Raw genomic sequence first — 19,465 nt, forward strand, 5'->3', positions numbered from 1 at the left:
ATTAGTTGAAATGACAGTATAGCTAGGCTTACCATATCATCTCTTTAATTAGGGACACATGTTATTTACACAGGTTCTGTGGCTGACTGAAACCAGGTGAAATAGAGACTTGAAGTCAGCCAGCCACAGAATCTGTGTAATTCATGTGTGTCCTGAATTAAATGAATGATATGACAAGCCTATAGCAGTTTCTCAGTAAAAGCTCTTGAGCGCCACCATAAGACAAACCTTGGAATATTTCTTTACTCAGTCTGAGCTCTGCGGCAAGGAACATTTGGATTCTACATGGACGCACACACTACATTTTTAATGATTGCTGCTGCATACTACTTGCCTTATTTTATTGCCTCATGGTTCATTCCAGCATTTACCAGGACAATGACTGAATACTTTTCAAAATGATGTGTACAGATGTGTCTTCATACACTATTGCCACAGCCACACCAAACAGTCCTTCTCAGCATGCCAGGTCACGTATGACTTGGTTTGCGCTGAGTGTCTTTTTCGCTCAAGTAAAGTTTCACCGAAAACGACTTTTCGCTCCAAATTGAATATGGCCCTTAGTTGCAATATGACGTGATAAAACCGCTTAATGAGACTGCACTGATTAATTTGATATGCAACACTTGTATATCTGTCTGAATGTGTATACGAGGTGCCACAAAGTTGCTACGCTACACCGCGTTTCACTCGCATCAGGCGACCCTCGCACTGCATGGCGTATTGAAGCTAGGTGTATGAGCTAGGCGTATGAGCTAGGTGTATGAGGACACATCTGTACATTCAGCTATGATATTGAACACTGACTGGATTGTCACTCCATATTAGTTAGTAAAGTGTGAAATGTATACTTATACTCAGTTTAGCCTGTGTATAAGCATTTATCACACCATCCTGAAAGGCTTGTGGTTTATGAATGCATTGTTAAGGGTGATTTTGTGTCCATGATTACCAAGGTGTTTAGAAATAAGTGAACTGTATGATTTTTCCATATCACTAACAATTTGGAGTTTGGAACTGGGATACAGGGGCGTGGTTGTATTACACTGCACCAGCCTTAGGGCCCCATTTAACAACGAATGTTATTACCAGCGACATATTTCATTTATTAATGCAGTGATACTAATGAATATGCCACTGGTAATCAACATGACTTACCCCTCCGGTAAGGTCCAGTGACGCCCCCCTCCTCGGCGGTACCCTCCGCTCTATGACTGGCAGCCTATCGCTAGCAGCGATGGGCTGCTGTGTCATGCGCAATTGAGACGGCCAGTCTGCACATGTGAATGGCACTTTCCCCAGGCGGGGGCTCATCATAGCCTGGAAGTCTTTGCTGAATCTGGAGAACCTGCTGCTGGGTCCCCATTGCCGGCAATGGGGACTGTATTGCTCTTGCCACCTACAGTCTTAAGCTGGCCACACACTAGACCAACTTTCATCCAACCAGCCAACTAGTTGATTGGTTGGAATGAAAATCTGGTAAGGTATGGGAGTAAATGATGATCAGCAATTTGCTCCTAAATGCCAGAAAACAGATGAAAATGGTCGGTTAGACAAGTTTGTTAAATGTTTGATCAAAACAATTTGTTCAAACAACAGTTTCTGTCTATTTGGGAGCGAATTGCTGATTGTCATTTGCTTTCATCCATTTTCCTTCCAACCAATCAACTAGTTGGATGGTTGAATGTAAGTTGGTCCAGTGTGTGGCCAGCTTTAGTTTACTACTGTTTGTTAATTATTGAAAGGAGGACATAACCTCTTCAGTGAGTGCTAATAGGGTTATGTCTTGTTGTTAAATAGGGCCCTTAGTTTTTGGGGACAACATTTTATTGCCAAATGGAAATGACTTGCGACCTATAACAAATTGAGGAATGAAATCAGGGCATAAGGTTTGGAGGTATATTTGTTGGTTGGGAGGGTTTGTTCTTTCTACTGTGTGGACTGAATAATAAATACTGTTCTTACCGGCATGATCTGATATAGATCATCTAGAGTAACAGATCCAATGCCTACAGGAATGTTCTGGTCACAGGGTACCACAGGAGGGCTCAGCAGCTTCTTGTAGCAACAGGGTGGGAAGCGGATGTCTAGAGTGATGCTGTTATATACAGCCAGCCCCATCAACTTGGATTGTTAAGTATAAACACAGAGAGAAGAAACATGTTGCAATATCTTTGCTGCATGCAAATCATCATTGTTTTTCCTGTGCGGCATAAGATTATCAATAGAGATGGTATGACAGCAATGGCATACGTGTTCCGCTAAACTGCATGAAAATGTTAGCAATATAGCATGTGAAGTTTATTTTTGGCTCAAGACAATTTACTATAGAGGGATTTTCCACCATAACACAATTCTAAAGTATTAGTTTATACATGTCATCCTGCAACCTATTAGTAAATACATTGCTTCTCAGCTCTTATATATAATGCAGCACAACGATGCACTGTAAGCTGAAAGTCATTGGGCGGAAATAATTATTTTTTGTTGTATCCAAAGGTAACCAAAATGATCATTATTATTAGTGGTGTTACTGACTGTGTGGGAGATTTCAGGGGAGGTGGGTAGTCAGCGGCTGATACTGAGTTGCAGGCAAACTGGCTGTAGTGCGGGCAGCCACGGAAGGCAGATTCACTAACTTATGCTAATGCCGCCGCACGTGTCATCATTAGTATGTGCACAGGCACCTGCCCCATATGCTAGGTGCAAGAAATCCGCCAGAAACAGACGTCCCTTCCCCATACTGTATGCACAACTCAGAATTGTACAGAGCTTTTGATACTCGCCCGTGACACGCCCATAACACTCACAGGGCATATTGTTGGTTTCCTGAAATGCCCAATTTCACAAAAAAGACAGATCCAACAGAGTTCCTTATGAATAGTATGGAAATATGGAAAATGTGTAAATTGGCATCTGCTCACCTACTTTATGGTGAAAATTGCCATTTGCATCCGTGCACAGAGATCCGTCCGAATCAGGATCAGGCCCTCGGGGAGGAGGGAAGATGACAAACTCTGTTTTGGGGATGTTGAGCTTTAGGTGGCATTGGAGCATATGGATAATGCAGAAATACTGTTAGTTACATGAGATAGTAAAGAGGGGGAAGGGTCGGGGGAGGAGAGCTGGATCTGTGTGGCGTCAGTGTACAGGTGGTACTGGAGGCCTAATCAGCAAAGAGGTGTACAGTGAACTGTAGGGAAAGCAGAGAGCCAGGAGCAGAGCCTCCAACAAACAATAACAGTGGAAGGATGCGCCAGAGATAGAGACACTAAGGTACGGATTCAATTAGCTGCTATAAGCTGCGGTTTTACGAAATGCTACGTTACAGTGTTACAGCCGCTGGCACTGTAAAGTAGTATTTTGCATGCAGATGCACCCGCAGTCGCACACAGAATATAGGCATGCTGCATGTAATTTTAATCAGCAGAAGCTGCTTGTGGTGTAATTTGCATCGCTGTGCGAATAAGACGCATTTGAAAGTTAAAAAGTCGTAGGAAAAGATGATCGGCGCTACCAAATCACATGGCTCTCATATGTTATGGATAACGCGACTTATAGCGCATGAAGGATAGATGTACAGTCAGGTGCATAAATATTGGGACATTGACAGAATTTTCATATTTTGGCCTCTATTCACCACCACAATGGCTTTGAAATGAAACAAACAAGATGTGCTTTAACTGCAGACTTTCAGATTTAATTTAAGGGTAATTACATCCAAATTAGGTGAACGGTGTAGGAATTACAACGGTTTCTATATGTGCCTCCCACTTTTTAAGGGGCCAAAAGTAATGGGACTATCAACTCAAAAGCTATTTCATGGACAGGTGTGGGCTATTCCCTCGTTATTTCATTATCAATTAAGCAGGTAAAAGGTCTGGAGTTGATTCTAGGTGTGACATTTGCATTTGGAATTAGTTGCTGTCGACTCTCAATATGAGATCCAAAGAGCTGTCACTATCAGTGAAGCAAGCCATCATTAGGCTGAAAAATCAAAACAAACCCATTAGAAAGATAGCAAAAACAAGAGATATGGTAAGAACTTACCTTTGTTATCTCTGTTTCTACGAAGTCCATAGGGTCCACAGGGTTGACCTTGGGGGGTATAGCTGGATCTGGATCCACGGGCACCACACAGTTAAAGCTTTGCTGCTCCCAGGATGCACTTGGGTCCGTCCTCCTCTATACCCCGCCCCGGCCACAGGCACCTCAGTTGGTAAGCAGCTAAGGCCGGAGGAGGAGACTAAACAGAGAGAAGGAAGACTGGAACACACAAGAAACCATACTCACAGAAATGGGAGACGGAAAACCGGTGACCAGCCACACAGCCCATTTGAAGCCAGGTGCGTCAGGGCGGGCGCCCTGTGGACCCTATGGACTTCGTAGAAACAGAGATAACAAAGGTAAGTTCTTACCATATCTCTTGTTTTCTACTTCAGGGTCCATAGGGGGTCCACAGGGTTGACCTTGGGGATGTCCCAAAGCAGTTCAACTAAGGGCGGGGACGCTCCTGTGCTGAAAGGAGTACCCGGCGCCCAAAGGATGCATCCTGAGAGGCGAAGGTGTCAAACGCATAAAACCTCAAAAACGTCTGAATTGAAGACCAAGTAGCCGCCTTACACAGCTGAACAGCGGAGGCGCCACGTCTAGCAGCCCAAGAGGGACCCACAGAACGAGTGGAATGAGCCTTAACAGAGGCTGGCACAGGTAAACCCTCCTGCGCATAAGCCTCACAAATAACTGAACGAAGCCAACGGGCTATCGTTTGCTTGTTGGCAGGCCAACCCCTCTTGTGAAAACCAAAGAGGACAAACAAAGAATCCGACTTCCTAACCGAAGCAGTCCGGTCCACATAGATTCTAAGTGCCCGGACCACATCCAAGGAAGCCTCACCAGCCGAAAGATCAGGTGACTGAAAAGCTGGCACAACAAGTTCCTGATTAATGTGGAACTTTGAAACCACTTTGGGTATCCGCGGGCCGCCGCACGCGGCGACCCGCGGCTTACCTGATCCCCGTCGCGTCCGGCAGCAGTCAAGGGAGTCCCCAGAGCCCGGCTAGTACAGGCTCTGGGGTCCCGCCGCGATCCCCAGAGCTGTACTGGCGTCGCGGCGCCAGCGGGGAGAAGGAGCGGCAGCGTGGACGTCCTAAAGGACAGTCTGATGCTGCCGCTCTAACAGTGTAAAAAAAGAAGAAAAAAATAAAAAATTTATCTTTTAAAATAAAGCTTAGGGGCTGCTCCTGCAGCCCCACTGCGACAGGGTGACCCGACTCCGGCCGGGCACCAACTAAAACTGAGGTGCCTGTGGCCGGGGCGGGGTATAGAGGAGGACGGACCCAAGTGCATCCTGGGAGCAGCAAAGCTTTAACTGCGTGGTGCCCGTGGATCCAGATCCAGCTATACCCCCCAAGGTCAACCCTGTGGACCCCCTATGGACCCTGAAGTAGAAAACATTAGGTGTGGCCAAATCAACTGTTTGGAACATTCTTAAAAAGAAAGAACGCACCGGAGAGTTCAGCGAGACCAAAAGACCCGGAAGACCACGGAAAACAACTGTGGTGGATGAGAGAAGAATAATTTCCCTGGTGAAGAAAAACCCCTTCACAACAGTTGGGCAAATCAAGAACACTCTCCAGGAGGTAGGTGTATATGTGTCAAAGTCAACAATCAAGAGAAGACTTCACAAGAGCGAATATAGAGGGTTCACCACAAGATGTAAACCATTGGTGAGCCACAAAAACAGGAAGACCAGATTAGAGTTTGCCAAACAACATCTAAAAAAGCCATTACAGTTCTAGAACAACATCCTATGGACAGATGAGACAAAGATCAACTTGTACCAGAGTGATGGGAAGAGAAGAGTAACGAGAAGGAAAGGAACTGCTCATGATCCAAAACATACCACCTATAGTGAAGCATGGTGGTGGTAGTGTCATGGCGTGGGCATGTACGGCTGCCAATGGAACTGGTTCCCTTGTATTTATTGATGATGTGACTGCTGACAAAAGCAGCAGAATGAATTCTGAAGTGTTTCGTGCAATATTATATGCTCATATTCAGTCAAATGCTTCAGAACTCATTGGACGGCGCTTCACAGTGCAGATGGACAATGACCCGAAGCATACTGCAAAAGCAACCAAAAGAGTTTTTTAAAGCTAAAAAATGTAATGCAATGAAATGGCAAAGTCAATCCCCTGACCTGAATCCGATTGAGCATGCATTTCACTTGATGAAGACAAAACTGAAGGGAAAATGCCCCAAGAACAAGCAGGAACTGAAGACATTTGCAGTAGAGGCCTGACAGAGCATCACCAGGGATGAAACCCAGCGTCTGGTGATGTCTATGCGTTCCAGACTTCAGGCTGTAATTGCCTGCAAAGGATTTGCAACAAAGTATTAAAAAGTGAAAGTTAGATTTAGGATTGTTTAGTTTGTCCCATTACTTTTGGCCCCTTAAAAAGTGGGAGGCACATATAGAAACCGTTGTAATTCCTACACTGTTCACCTGATTTGAATGTAATTACCCTCAAATTAAATCTGACAGTCTGCAGTTAAAGCACATCTTGTTTGTTTCATTTCAAAGCCATTGTGGTGGTGAATAGAGGCCAAAATATGAAAATTCTGTCAATGTCCCAATACTTATGCACCTGACTGTATGTGTACACATCTGTAGTGGTGGGAATGCAGTGTGGGAGAGCGAGCAGAGAAGTCCGGAGGTAGGATGATAAAGTATAAACTTCTGTGCTTGGATGGCATGAAAAACATGAAAATAAAATAATCTAAAAAGAAAAAGTAATGCATTTGTGCCCAAAAGCATGTCAAGTAAAATGTTTTATTTTTAAATTTTTGTTAAGCCGGCTACATAGGGTACGATGTGTAATCGGGGATGCGACGCACAATCCGACATATTGGGTGGTCCCCACACACGGAGCGATATGCTTCCCGACAGCCCGATATGCCGCCAACCCCCTCCCCCGCATAGACTAGCATGAGATCGGCCGTCAATTCTCCAGATCTCTTGTGCTGACTCACGGGAGTGCGCAGTGGCCGATATCATACTCACACACAGAACAAAATAGCTGTGATATCGGTCCAATCCGTCGGATTGGCCGCTATATCGCTCCGTGTGTGGGGGCCTTTAGGCTAGTGAACAAATTATTTTTAAAAGTAATAAATAAAGACACATTGTAATCTAACACCCCTAACAAAATCTTGACACCATTATTACACCAGTTTTCTAACAACAAAAGGATACAGTTCCAACCAGACGAAACTCTGAATAGTTATCACACTTAAAACTGCTAAACCAGTGGAAGTTTGAGTCTTTGTGATAGGTAAACATACCTGCAAAAGAAAATGATCACATACATAAATAAGCAGGTCTAAAAAACAAAATCACAAAACCTGAGTTTTATGACCAACAAACTCTAAAGCTGGGTACATATTAGCCAATTACAGGGCGAATCAGTCAATAATTGGCTAATAATTGGATAGTGTGTATGCAGGAGCGTTAGCCAATAAATGGCCTCAAACTCTCCTGCATCGATCAGATCGGGAGGTTGGGATCTGATGTGCTGCACACGCTATATCATTTCAGATGTCCTGATCCTGTTGAAGAGATCAAAAGTAAGTACACGCTGAGCTAGAAATTGCTCAATGTGTACGGTGCACACTGTCCCGATAATCGCTCCAACGGATCGGAGTGTGTATCGGATCAGAAACAATTATCTTATAGTGTGTATCCAGCTTAGGTATGAGTAGTATGATTGTATGAATTCAAAAACTGAACCTCTTATAGAGATGGATGCATTGATATCAAACAAATATAATGTAAAAAGTGTGCTGCAAATGTGGCGCATTTTGGGTTATGTTAAGTTGCCCGTATCACACGTTAGTGTATTAAGTGCATCTGCATGAAGATACCGTAATAGCGCATCGGGATAAGACTTACGTGTATCATGACGTGGCTGCATACTAGTGATGCCAGTCATCATTATCATCAAGTGCATTGTTTTCAAGGGCATATTTTCATTAAGAAAACCTATGTGCAGAAATTTACTAAGCTCGAATGAATTAGAATGCGGCTAAATCACACGTTAAATGCATAGTCGGAATTTACTAAAGGCTAGACTCTGCCGACTTTGCTCCATTCGATGCCTAAAACTCTGCCGACAATACCTGTAACTCGGACGGTAAGACCATCAGAACAACTCGGCAGCACTTTGCCATAGAAAGCAATAGGACCTGCAAATTTACTAAGGATTTGTATTTGTTTTACCAGCCAAAATATAGTGCAAATCGGCAGCAAAACACACACAGAAAAGAACCCAAATAGAAAACTCAAATAGAACACCTTTTTCTATTTGAGTTTCACATCTGAACCTACACAGATGCATGCACGGATCAGGGAGATCTGTGATACATGCATCTGTGTGTAAATAAATAAACACCGCAGCACAGACAGGATCAGTGAGATCAGTCTGTGCTTCTGTGCTTAAAAAATGAAAACCAGTGTAAAATTAGAAAAAAAAAATGTTGTGGCCCCCTCCGCTAAAGAACAACCAGCACCGGGCTTTGGAGCCCTAGTACTGGCTGTGCAAAATACAGGGGACAAACAATGTAGGGTTCCCCCGTATTAAGCACAACCACAACCACGCTATTCAGAACCAGTTCTGGTTGCCAAAATACAGGGATAAAGGCAATGTTCAGGTAACTTCTATACCACATTGTTTTGTTAAATAATAGAAAATTCTATTCATTGTAAAATCAAAATGAACATTGATTTCTAAGAGAGAACTATTTATACGAGCAATTATTGTAAATAATTTCAAACATAAAAACATATTCAGCATAACTAATCAGGCAATGCTGACAGATGACAATCAGCATGATTAGAGAGGTATGTGGTGCTGACAAATGATATTCAGCAAGATAATAGAGACAGACAATGGTGACAGATGACATTCAGTATGGTTGGAAGACAGGGGACCTGATTCAGACCCGCTCGCAAGCAGGTCGATGGTGGCCCAGTGTGCACACGCGGCGTGCGCAATGCGCATGCTCAAGCCCCGTAGCGAGTGAGAAATCACTCGCTCCGGGGCTCGCAACAAAACGGGGCGGCTGTCGATGTTGATCGACAGCTCGCCCCGTTTTGTAGGTGGGGAGGGGGGGGGGGGGGTGGCTGAACAAACGGAGGTGTTCCCAAAGGAATGCCTGCCGTTTGTGGGTGGCCCTACTGACATCACTCGTGATGTCATTAGTGGACTTCCTGCTCTATTAGAGCAGGAAGTCCACTCGGGCTTGCGAGACCTGATAATCGCGACCATCTCCTGCCCCGTTGCACTAGCTGTTGGTGGGCACCCACAGCTTTGCGAGCAGACAGGAAAAAAAAAATTCCTCCACGTCCTGATTCAGAGCATGCGCTCGCAAATAGCGCCTCTGAATCAGGCCCAGTGTCCACAGATGGCAATCATAATAGGAGAGTCAGGCAGTGCTGACAGATGACAATCAGCATGATTGGAAAGCTAGGTAGAGCACACTAATGACATTCATTATGACTGGAGAGGCAGGCAGTGCTGACTGTGACATTAAGCATAACTAATGAGGCAGGTAGTGTGACTGACTGCATTCTGCACTAAAGAGGCAAAAATGATGGCATTCAGCTTGATTGTAGAAGCAGGCAGTGCTGACAAATGATATTCAGTATGGTTGGAATGCAGTGTCAACTGATTAAACTCAGCAGACTGAAGAGGCAGGTAGGGAATGGGTTTGAAATCCCGGCAGTTGGGATGCCTGCTGTCAATATACCGATAGCGGCATCCCGATTCTCAGGATCCAAACAAGTGTCGGGTAAGTATAGTAACCCTCCCCCTTCTACCCCTAACCCTAACATTAACGCTCCCCCCACCCCATCCTAACCCTCCCCGTTAGTCCCTAAACCTAACCCTCCCACCTTGGTGCCTAAACCTAACTCTCCCCCTTAGTGCTTAAACCAACCCCCCCCCATCAGTGGTGCATAACCCTAACCTCCCCCTACCCTAACCTCCCCATGATGGCTAAACCTAACCCTCCCCCCTCGAGGCTAACACCTAACCAGCCCCGCTATACTTCCATTCGGCATCCTGGCTGTCAGAATTCCGGCGTCCGCATGTCACCTACTGTCTGTATTCCGGCACCGGTCTTCTGGCCAGTTAGTGGCATTCCGGTGTTGGGATTTCGTCAGCCGGGATGCCGGGTGTAGGTATAATAACTACATCCCGCAGGTAGTGATGACTGATGGACTTTTACATAACTACAGAGGCTGTCAGTGCTGAATAAATGACAATCAGCATGATTTCATTATCAGGCACTGCTGACAAATGACATTAAGCATGATTAGAGAGCCAGGCAGTGCTGACTGATGACTTTTAGCATGATTAAGAGAGCCAGGCAATGCTGACAGATGACATGCAGCATGATTAGAGTCAGGCAATGCTGACAGATGACATGCAGCATGATTAGAGAGCCAGGCAATGCTGACAGATGACATGCAGCATGATTAGAGAGCCAGGCAGTGCTGACAGATGTCATTCAGCAAGATTGGAGAGTCAGGTAGTGCAGACTGATGAGATTCAGCATCATCGGAGAGTCATGCAGTGTTGATAGGTGACATTCAGCATGATTGGAGAGTCAGGTAGTACTGACCAATGACATTCAGTATAATTAGAGACTTAGGCAGTGCTGACAGATGACATGTAGCATGATCAGAGAAGCCAGGCAGTACTAACTGATGACATTCAGTATAATTAGAGACTCGGGCAGCGCTGATAGATGTCATTCAGCAAAATTGGAGTCAGATAGTGGAGACTGATGAGATTCAGCATGATTGGAGAGCCAGGCAGTGTTGATAGATGACATTCAGCATGATTGGAGAGTCAAGTAGTACTGACCAATGGCATTCAGTATAATTAGAGACTCAGGCAGTGATGAGAGATGACTTTCAGCAAGATTGGAGAGTCTGGTAGTGCAGACTGAGGAGATTCAGCATGATTGGAGAGTCATGCAGTGTTGATACAGTAGATGATGTTCAGCATGATTGGAGAGTCAGGTAGTACTGACCAATGACATTTAGTATAATTAGAGACTCATGTAGTGCAGACTGATGAGATTCAGCATGATTGGAGAGTCAGATAGTACTGACCAATGACATTTAGTATAATTAGAGACTCATGTAGTGCAGACTGATGAGATTCAGCATGATTGGAGAGTCAGATAGTACTGACCAATGACATTTAGTATAATTAGAGACTCATGTAGTGTAGATTCAGCATGATTGGAGAGTCATGCAGTGTTGATACAGTAGATGATGTTCAGCATGATTGGAGAGTCAGGTAGTACTGACCAATGACATTTAGTATAATTAGAGACTCATGTAGTGCAGACTGATGAGATTCAGCATGATTGGAGAGTCAGATAGTACTGACCAATGACATTTAGTATAATTAGAGACTCATGTAGTGTAGATTCAGCATGATTGGAGAGTCATGCAGTGTTAATATATGAAATCAGCATGATTGGAGAGTCAGGAAATACTCATAAAATGACTTAATTACTTTTTCAGTTGCTGGTATACAGCCTGCAACATTGAACATTGACTGGTAACATTGAAGCAAACCAGGCAATAAGAAAGATCCTTAGACACTTTCAAGTCTTCATATGTTAAAAAAAAAGGACACTGTGATTTGCTCACAGAAAAAGACTGTAAAATTATTAATTGAATGTGTAATAGACTTTTAGATTATAAAATAGGAGTGCTGACAAGAGGGAAATAAGCACATTGTGTTTATTTGATCATTTAATTTCTTTGAAGAAACCCATGGCAGCCATGAAGTATAGGTTCACCCTTGTTCAGCTTAGTAGATGATGAAAACAGTTGTCTTCCCCAGGAGGTACATACACTCCTCCTTTCCTTCTCTGTCTCTCAGAAGGTAAAGCTGTTTGATGAATATAGTTTTCCAAATTGAGTGTAAAATTCTGAGTCCATGCAGCAGCGTCGAATGGCGGTCACACGTCTGTGAGTACATGCAAATGGCATATAAGCTCCTTCCCTTGTGTACATTTGCGCGGGCGAATATACACCGTCTAAGCGCCCACTTTTAGCGCCCGAGCACACTGTACCAATTGGTGCGTCCTTATACACCACCATAATGTCTCTCTTCTTTTTCAATCTGCATTTGTCTGTTTCCTTTCTTTCTCTAGCTGCTGTCCTTAGTGTTCCCCTTCTTTATCTGATTTCTTCCCTCCTAGCCATTTGTTGAATTGTCATTTTCTTTTTTCATAGTAGATCCCACGTTGTGTCACAAGATGATAACCAGGTCCTTATAGAATATACATTACTCTTCCTCCTCCCAACCTAGCACCTAATCTAAAATATCAGGACTGAAATTGGAAAAGAAAAGCCCCCCCTCTCTCTGCGCAGTTTGCACCTAGCACACCCTATGCAGTTCTAATATATATGCAATAGAGTGAGGTAAGTTCCCTAATTCAGAAATGGGTATGGTTAGCATAGGTTACAGCAGATAGGTATCCACAAGTATATTTTACAGATAATGTACTACAGATCATTGTTGCAGAGTTTATTACACATACAGTGCATCCGAAAAGTATTCACAGCGCTTCACTTTATCCACATTTTGATATGTTACAGCCTTATTCCAAAATGGATTAAATTCATTTTTGTCCTCAAAATTCTACAAAATTTTTTTTTGAGATTTTTGCAAACTTAAGAAATAAAAAAACAAGAAATCACATGTACATAAGTATTCACAACCTTTGCTCAATACTTTGTTGATGCACAAGCTTGGCACACCTATCTTTGGGCAGTTTCGCCCATTCCTCTTTGCAGCACCTCTCAAGCTCCATCCGGTTGGATGGGAAACATCGATGCACAGCCATTTTCAGATCCCTCCAGAGATGTTCAATCAGATTTAAGTCTGGGCTCTGGCTGGGCCACTCAAGGACATACACAGAGTTGTCCTGAAGCCACTCCTTTGAAATCTCGGCTGTGTGCTTAGGGTTGTTGTCCTGCTGAAAGATTAACCGTCGCCCCAGTCTTAGGTCAAGAGCGCTCTGGAGCAGGTTTTCACCCAGGATGTCTTTGTACATTGCTGTATAATCTTTCCCTCTATCCTGACTAGTCTCCCAGTACCTGCCTTTGAAAAACATCCCCACAGCATGATGCTGCCACCACCATGCTTCACTGTAGGGATGGTATTGGCCTGGTGATGATTGGTGTCTGGTTCCCTCCAAACATCACACCTGGCATTCCCGCCAAAGAGTTCAATCTTTGTCTCATCAGACCAGAGAATTTTGTTTCTCATGGTCTGAGAGTCCTTCAGGTGCATTTTGGTAAGCTCCAGGTGGGCTGCCATGTGCTTTTTACTAAGGAGTGGCTTCCGTCTGGCCACTCTACCATACAGGCCTGATTGGTGGATTGCTGCAGAGATGGTTGTCCTTCTGGAAATTTCTCCTCCCTCCAGAGGAATGCTGTAGCTCTGACAGAGTGACCATCGGGTTCTTGGTCACCTCCCTTGGTCCCTCTCCCCCGATCGCTCAGTTTAGATGGCCAGCCAACTCTAGGAAGAGTCCTGGTGGTTCCGAACTTCTTCCATTTATGGATGATGGAGGGCACTGTGCTCATTGGGACCTTCAAAAGCAGCAGATATTTTTCTGTACCCTTCCCCAGATTTGTGCCTCGGAGGTCTACAGACAATGCCTTGCTTGGTTTGTGCTCTGACATGCACTATCAAGTGTAGGACCTTATATAGACAGGTGTATGCCTTTCAAAATCATGTTCAATCAACTGAATTTACCACAGGTGGACTCCAATTAAGCTGTAGGAACATCTCTAGGATGATCAGTGGAAACGGGATGCACCTGAGCTCAATTTTGAGCTTCATTGCAAAGGCTGAAGGTTACTTATGTACATGTGATTTTTTTAGTTTGTTTTTTTTTTATTAAATTTGCAAAAATCTCAAAAAAACTTTTTACACAATGTCATTATGGGGTATTGTGTGTAGAATTTTGAGGACAAAAATGTATTTATTCCATTTTGGAATAAGGATGTAACATAACAAAATGTGGAAAAAGTGAAGCGATGTGAATACTTTCTGGATGCACTGTATATCTGTTAATGTGTTTACCTGTCATTAGTACCTACAACAAGCCTCTGCACGTTTCCATATAATAAATGATGATGTGCGAATCAAAATGCTCTGTTTCTCATTAGGGAATCGATTGAGAGATATATGCAATAAGGGCCTCCTTGATTTCTACCTGTAAGTATAGTATACCTCACAACATCCCCATTCTGCCCAAACCAGACATGTTCCTTTTCCTGTAGGTCACGCCTCATTTTTTGGTCTAAAAAAATCATGACTGTTTAGAGGTATAGGGTAGCACAGAGTATCTAGTTACTGAAACAAGCATACCATAGTCAGGATGGAAAATCTGTCTGATGAGCACAAGGAACCACTCTTTAGTCAGGCCGCCCATGTCCAGACCTGCTTCACCTATGAAGGTAACCTTCAGCTTTTTTTTCAGGTCAGCTCGTTTTCTGGTAAGCTGGAAAAATAGAATATCATTTAATAGGCTTTACATGTCAGTGGAAAGTTTAATCAAAAGAAAGCTTTTACAGGATCTATTTCATCACCTTAATTGTTTGCCAAAATGTGGCCTCAGTAAAGCAAATAAAAAGGTCTGGCTCAATAAAAGTCTGACTTTGACCCAAAGTCAAAATGCGAGCTGCGTGTCTACTGAACTAGATAAACTGTACATGTTGATATTCAGGGCTGGCACAACATCAATGTCCATTTGTTTAGACAAAGGTAATGCTGGTAATCCAATATTATTTAATGAAATGTTAGGCTATTGTGTGTATACTGTCTACTGGTACAGTGATACCTGCTAGCAACTTACACAACATCAGACTCATCTGAGCTTAGAGTGGACAGGTCACCTACACACAGCAGAGCCATTTTGTGCATTAAACTAATATTGAGGGATACATACGTTTTGTTGACAGTAAATATGTGGACAGCATAGTGCTGGGGCCGTAATGCAGACACGACTGAAATATTACTAACAGCATTTTAAAGTTGTTGGCATTATATCTTTCTACATGACTGTTAAGAATCATGTTTAAAGCTATTATGCCGACATGGTTGGAACGCTGTACAGTCTGTAAGATTACAACTGGGTCTGCCGCCGGCATTCTGCTGTTCACATATTCACTATCAACAGATTGATTGTTGACAAAATGACACTTCCCAGTATTGTGGCTCAATTCACTAGGATCTGGTGACATCACTGAGACACGAGGTGTTTTATACTTTAGTGATGTCATTATTCCCAGGTAATACATAAGCTGAATACTGGCTCTGCGCAAAGTTTGATATTCTCCAATGCATACAGTTGAATGTCCACACAGTGAGGTTTCTACACAATATGGGCCTGGTTCTGAGTCAGACACAATTACGAAGTCAGACGCAGTGGAGCGATTTTGGTCGTACAGAGTTGCAGAACAACTTTAGATGCATGGTAGCGGAAATGTATGGGGCTTTCCTTGTCGGCGACTGGGAGCTAACAGGGGGTTGGCTAAAAAGATGCACGGAAATGCTGCATCATATTTAAGTGTCACGGGCGTGTCACTGAAAGTGGTTGCGTACGGAGACGCACTGCCGCTCACATAGGAGGCCATACTCAGACGGAGAGACTGCACCAGTTATAGTATTGGTGCAAGTGTCAGTGGTGTGACCGATTATGTATCTAAAGACGCACCAGATGTTAGAACAGCGTCTACAGACACCGCAAGTGGGGTCTTAAGTCCTTGCACATTTGGACTCACCAGGGAAGGGCTTTGTAGTGGCATTATTATAAAGTTACACACACGACTACGAGAAGAGATGCAAGGATGGCCAAGTCTGCTTCTGACTCAGAATCAGGCCCTATGACTCCCAGGCCAAAGTGTTAAATGTGCCCCTTCCTTTCCGAACTGCCCAACAGATCACATTTTTTGTCTTATGGTTAAACCAAAATTCTTGAGACTAATGCCTATCAATATTGTAGGGAATCCAATGTCTCATAAGTAATTAACTTATCCCTGATACGAATTTTGGTAAGCTGGATTATCATGAATAATATATAAGCCTAAATTGCTGCCTAAACTTATATAGCATTTAAGAACTTTGCAGCAGAACCGTGACCTATTGTATCATGATGCAATCATCTGATGTTCATTTAATAAAGTCAATTTATTTTCCAAGTTAATGCAAAAAATATATAACAAATAAATTATGTTTTTCACCTCATCAAGTGAGTCGCTAACCAACTGCTGCCGTCTCACTTTGATATTCAGGAACAACATATTCATATCTGGCTTCTGTCGCCTAGACACTTTATCCACAAGGCTTTGCTACAAAAATAAAAACATATAACTGCACAGCCAGATTCAAAAAGTACAATATTTCTGGAGCTATGACATGATTAAAACCTGCGTGGACTTTATCAATTTATCAAAGTTTGCCTGAACCAACATTGATTTGAATCCAATTTGACTTTAAATGATGAAACCCAGGTTTAAATGAAGTCAACTCACAAATCAACAGATGGAATTTGGAATGTGCACATTGTGGATTCATTTCTTGCACAAGCCTATACCTTGCATCACAGCTGATGTTTACGAGTGTTGTAAGGCTCAACGGAATCTCAGCTGATTGGACTTGTAGTCCCCTGTCGCTAAAATTATTAATATTATAAACTATAAATCTTCAATATTTTTTATGATTTGTTTTTAGAACATAATACATTTTTTGTAAATGGGATTTTATTCATGATTTTGGCTCTACCAAGCTGTACACATTGGAGCTCATTTAGAGTTGGGAGCAAGATAAAAAAAAATGGAGGAGAAACTTTACACCATGTTGCGCTGCAGAAGGGCAGGATTAAAATATGCAAAAAGGGTTTCGGGCTGATTAAATTACACACGAGCTGCCACTGAAAACACTCTGCAGGATATATCTTTCAATAACCATGGAGGTGTGAGCAGAATTCAGTTACTGTAATTGCTGTCATTTGTGTAGGGCACATGCTCAAAGCTACTTGCAAATAATGGAGTCTGGCCCTGAGTCAGAGCCGGTCGCTCTGACAGAGCGCTCGCTCTGAATCAGGGCCGTTTTTTTTCTTTTTAGAACGGCCTCCTGGCCGCTCGCATAGCTGTGGGTGACCATAGGAAGATGGTCGCGATGGTCAAGACCATCGCGACCATCGGGCTTGCGACGAGACCCTTGTGCTAGGGTCTCATTGCCACAAGCCCCATCACTTGTGATGTTAGTGGGGCCGCCCCCAGATGGTAGGCGTTCTCATGGGAACGCCTCCGTCTGGGCAGCCACCCCCCCGGCCCGCCCACCAAAGGGGGCGTGCTGTCACTCAACACCGACAGCACGCCCCCTTTGGTTCAAGACCCGGAGCGACGGCTTGCCCGTCGCTATCTGGGTCTCGCGCATGTGCACGACGGAGTCGGCTCCGTCGTGTGCATGCGCTCTGGGCCACCATCGACCCCGTTGCGAGCACTCAGCGCTTGCGACTGGGTCTGAATCAGGCCCTCTGTCCCTTAGAGTTGGGAGGGGCATGTGGTAGCTGAGCTCTAAAGCTGCATACACACAATGATTTAGTAAATGAACGATTTTAGTAAACGATTTTCGTTCATTTTTTCAAGGGAAAAATGAACGAAAATCATTGACTAAAATCGTTCATTTACTAAATGTAATGAACGATTTTTTTGAACTACAAACGATTTTTGCATATTCCCTTACTGAAAATCGTTGAGTTGGTCAGTCTTGACTGAACTACAAACGTGAACGTGCATGAACGATAATCGTTCATCATTTTAACTCAGAAAGTTAACGATTTTTTTAACGATTGAATATCGTTATCGATAATAGTTCAAAAAAATCATTGTGTGTGTATGCACCTTAAAAAGCAGTGTAAAAATAAAGTTGCCCAATATTTTTGTTAGCCCTGCATGTAAACATAAATAAATAAATGTATTTGCACCCCTTGCATTGCAACCTTAATCCTTTTTATCGCTTTGCTCCCAAATCTAAATAAGCTACATAATGTAAAGATTAACTCTGATATATTACTATTAGTAACTTTCTGCTTACCTATTACTTGCATAATTAAATATAAGGTGCTGATCCATCACTGAGAATGGCTGCCTGTTCTCTGCACATTGGGCCTGATTCAGAGCCACTCGTAAGCGGCCGGTCGTTCGCTCTGAGCGATGTTCGCACAACTGCGCATGCGTATGGTTCGCAATGCGCATGCGCAAACCAGTCATTGCGGTCGGAAATCGTGCGCTCGTAAAACAACGAGGGGCTGCTAATTTGATTGACAGAATGTACCGTTTGTGGGTGGTAACAGGGGAAGGTGCTTGAAAACGGGAGAGTGGAGGATCCGAACGCAGGCGTGCCTAACGGCCAAAATGGCGTTTAATGGGAGTGCATAATTAGTAAAGGAGCGTCATCGACCACGTCACTTGGTTGTCTTTTAGCCTTAACTGCTCGCAGTGATAGCGGGAAGTAAATCCTACCACAAGCACTGCGATGCCTTTCGATGTTCCCGATTAATCTAATAAATAACGGAGATGACGTGTGATGCGAACGGCAAAGGGGCGTCTATACAAAATAGCGAGCGCATTTTTCGAACGTTCGCTCAGACATAGAGGCGTCAACACACCGTAAAGAGCTAGTGCTCAATTTAAATAACCGGCCCCTTTTTGAGAACGAGCGTCCGCAAATAGCGTCCTGGTCTGAATCAGGCCCTTTGTTTCTAATTGACAGAGCAACAGTGCACCAGAAAAATTTTATTTAAGTTTGACTCCTATCTTGCAATGTCATTACTGTACTTAAGAAATGATTTTGGTTCCCGATCCGTCAATCCACTATGCAAAAAGGGGCAAACACAATTTAAACTGTCCTGCTACACATCTATAGTTATTTATGTCACACAGGAGCTATGTGAGAAGAATCACCCATTAACAGTGATAGATCCTTCCCACTGACTAGATAATAAGATATTAATATAAAACTTTCTTAGTAAATTGCATAATGCACATGTCCAAGTTCCCAAGTAACAGTTCCTATGTAGACACAACGGGGAGGGCAGGTGGCTCAGACATCAGTATGATAAAATGGGTGCTGCCCAAGTTACCACGGCCCTACAGTGGTGATTACGGTTCTCACTGTGACAGAATATCTTCTTAGGGTACCACTGGATTCTGATCTGTGCTTGCTCTTTGCCCCACGTCCCCTCTTCCTTTCCCTTGTACAGACTAGTTACTGAGTACATTTCTAATGACCAGATTTACTCCCACAGATGTCAGACATCCCTAGAGCCTGTTGTATTGTGAGCAGAGGAATAAGAT

General features: G+C 43.5%; 1 protein-coding gene across 2 annotated transcripts in view; it reads right to left on the reverse strand.

The window, feature by feature from the left end:
• The window catches only part of HECTD2 (HECT domain E3 ubiquitin protein ligase 2), a 130,624-nt gene that overhangs the window by 27,356 nt on the left and 83,803 nt on the right, over positions 1-19,465 (reverse strand). For both annotated transcript variants that reach the window (XM_088474015.1, XM_088474023.1), the window contains exons 12-15: positions 16,346-16,453; positions 14,472-14,604; positions 7,259-7,347; positions 1,966-2,124 (exon numbers count right to left, since the gene is read on the reverse strand). In XM_088474015.1, coding sequence (XP_088330141.1) covers positions 1,966-2,124; positions 7,259-7,347; positions 14,472-14,604; positions 16,346-16,453 — 489 coding nt within the window. The remainder of the gene's footprint in view (positions 1-1,965; positions 2,125-7,258; positions 7,348-14,471; positions 14,605-16,345; positions 16,454-19,465) is intronic.

This window comes from Taudactylus pleione, unplaced genomic scaffold (genome assembly GCF_031769625.1).
Source record: "Taudactylus pleione unplaced genomic scaffold, aTauple2 ptg000016l, whole genome shotgun sequence".
NCBI classification, from domain to species: Eukaryota; Metazoa; Chordata; class Amphibia; order Anura; family Myobatrachidae; genus Taudactylus; species Taudactylus pleione.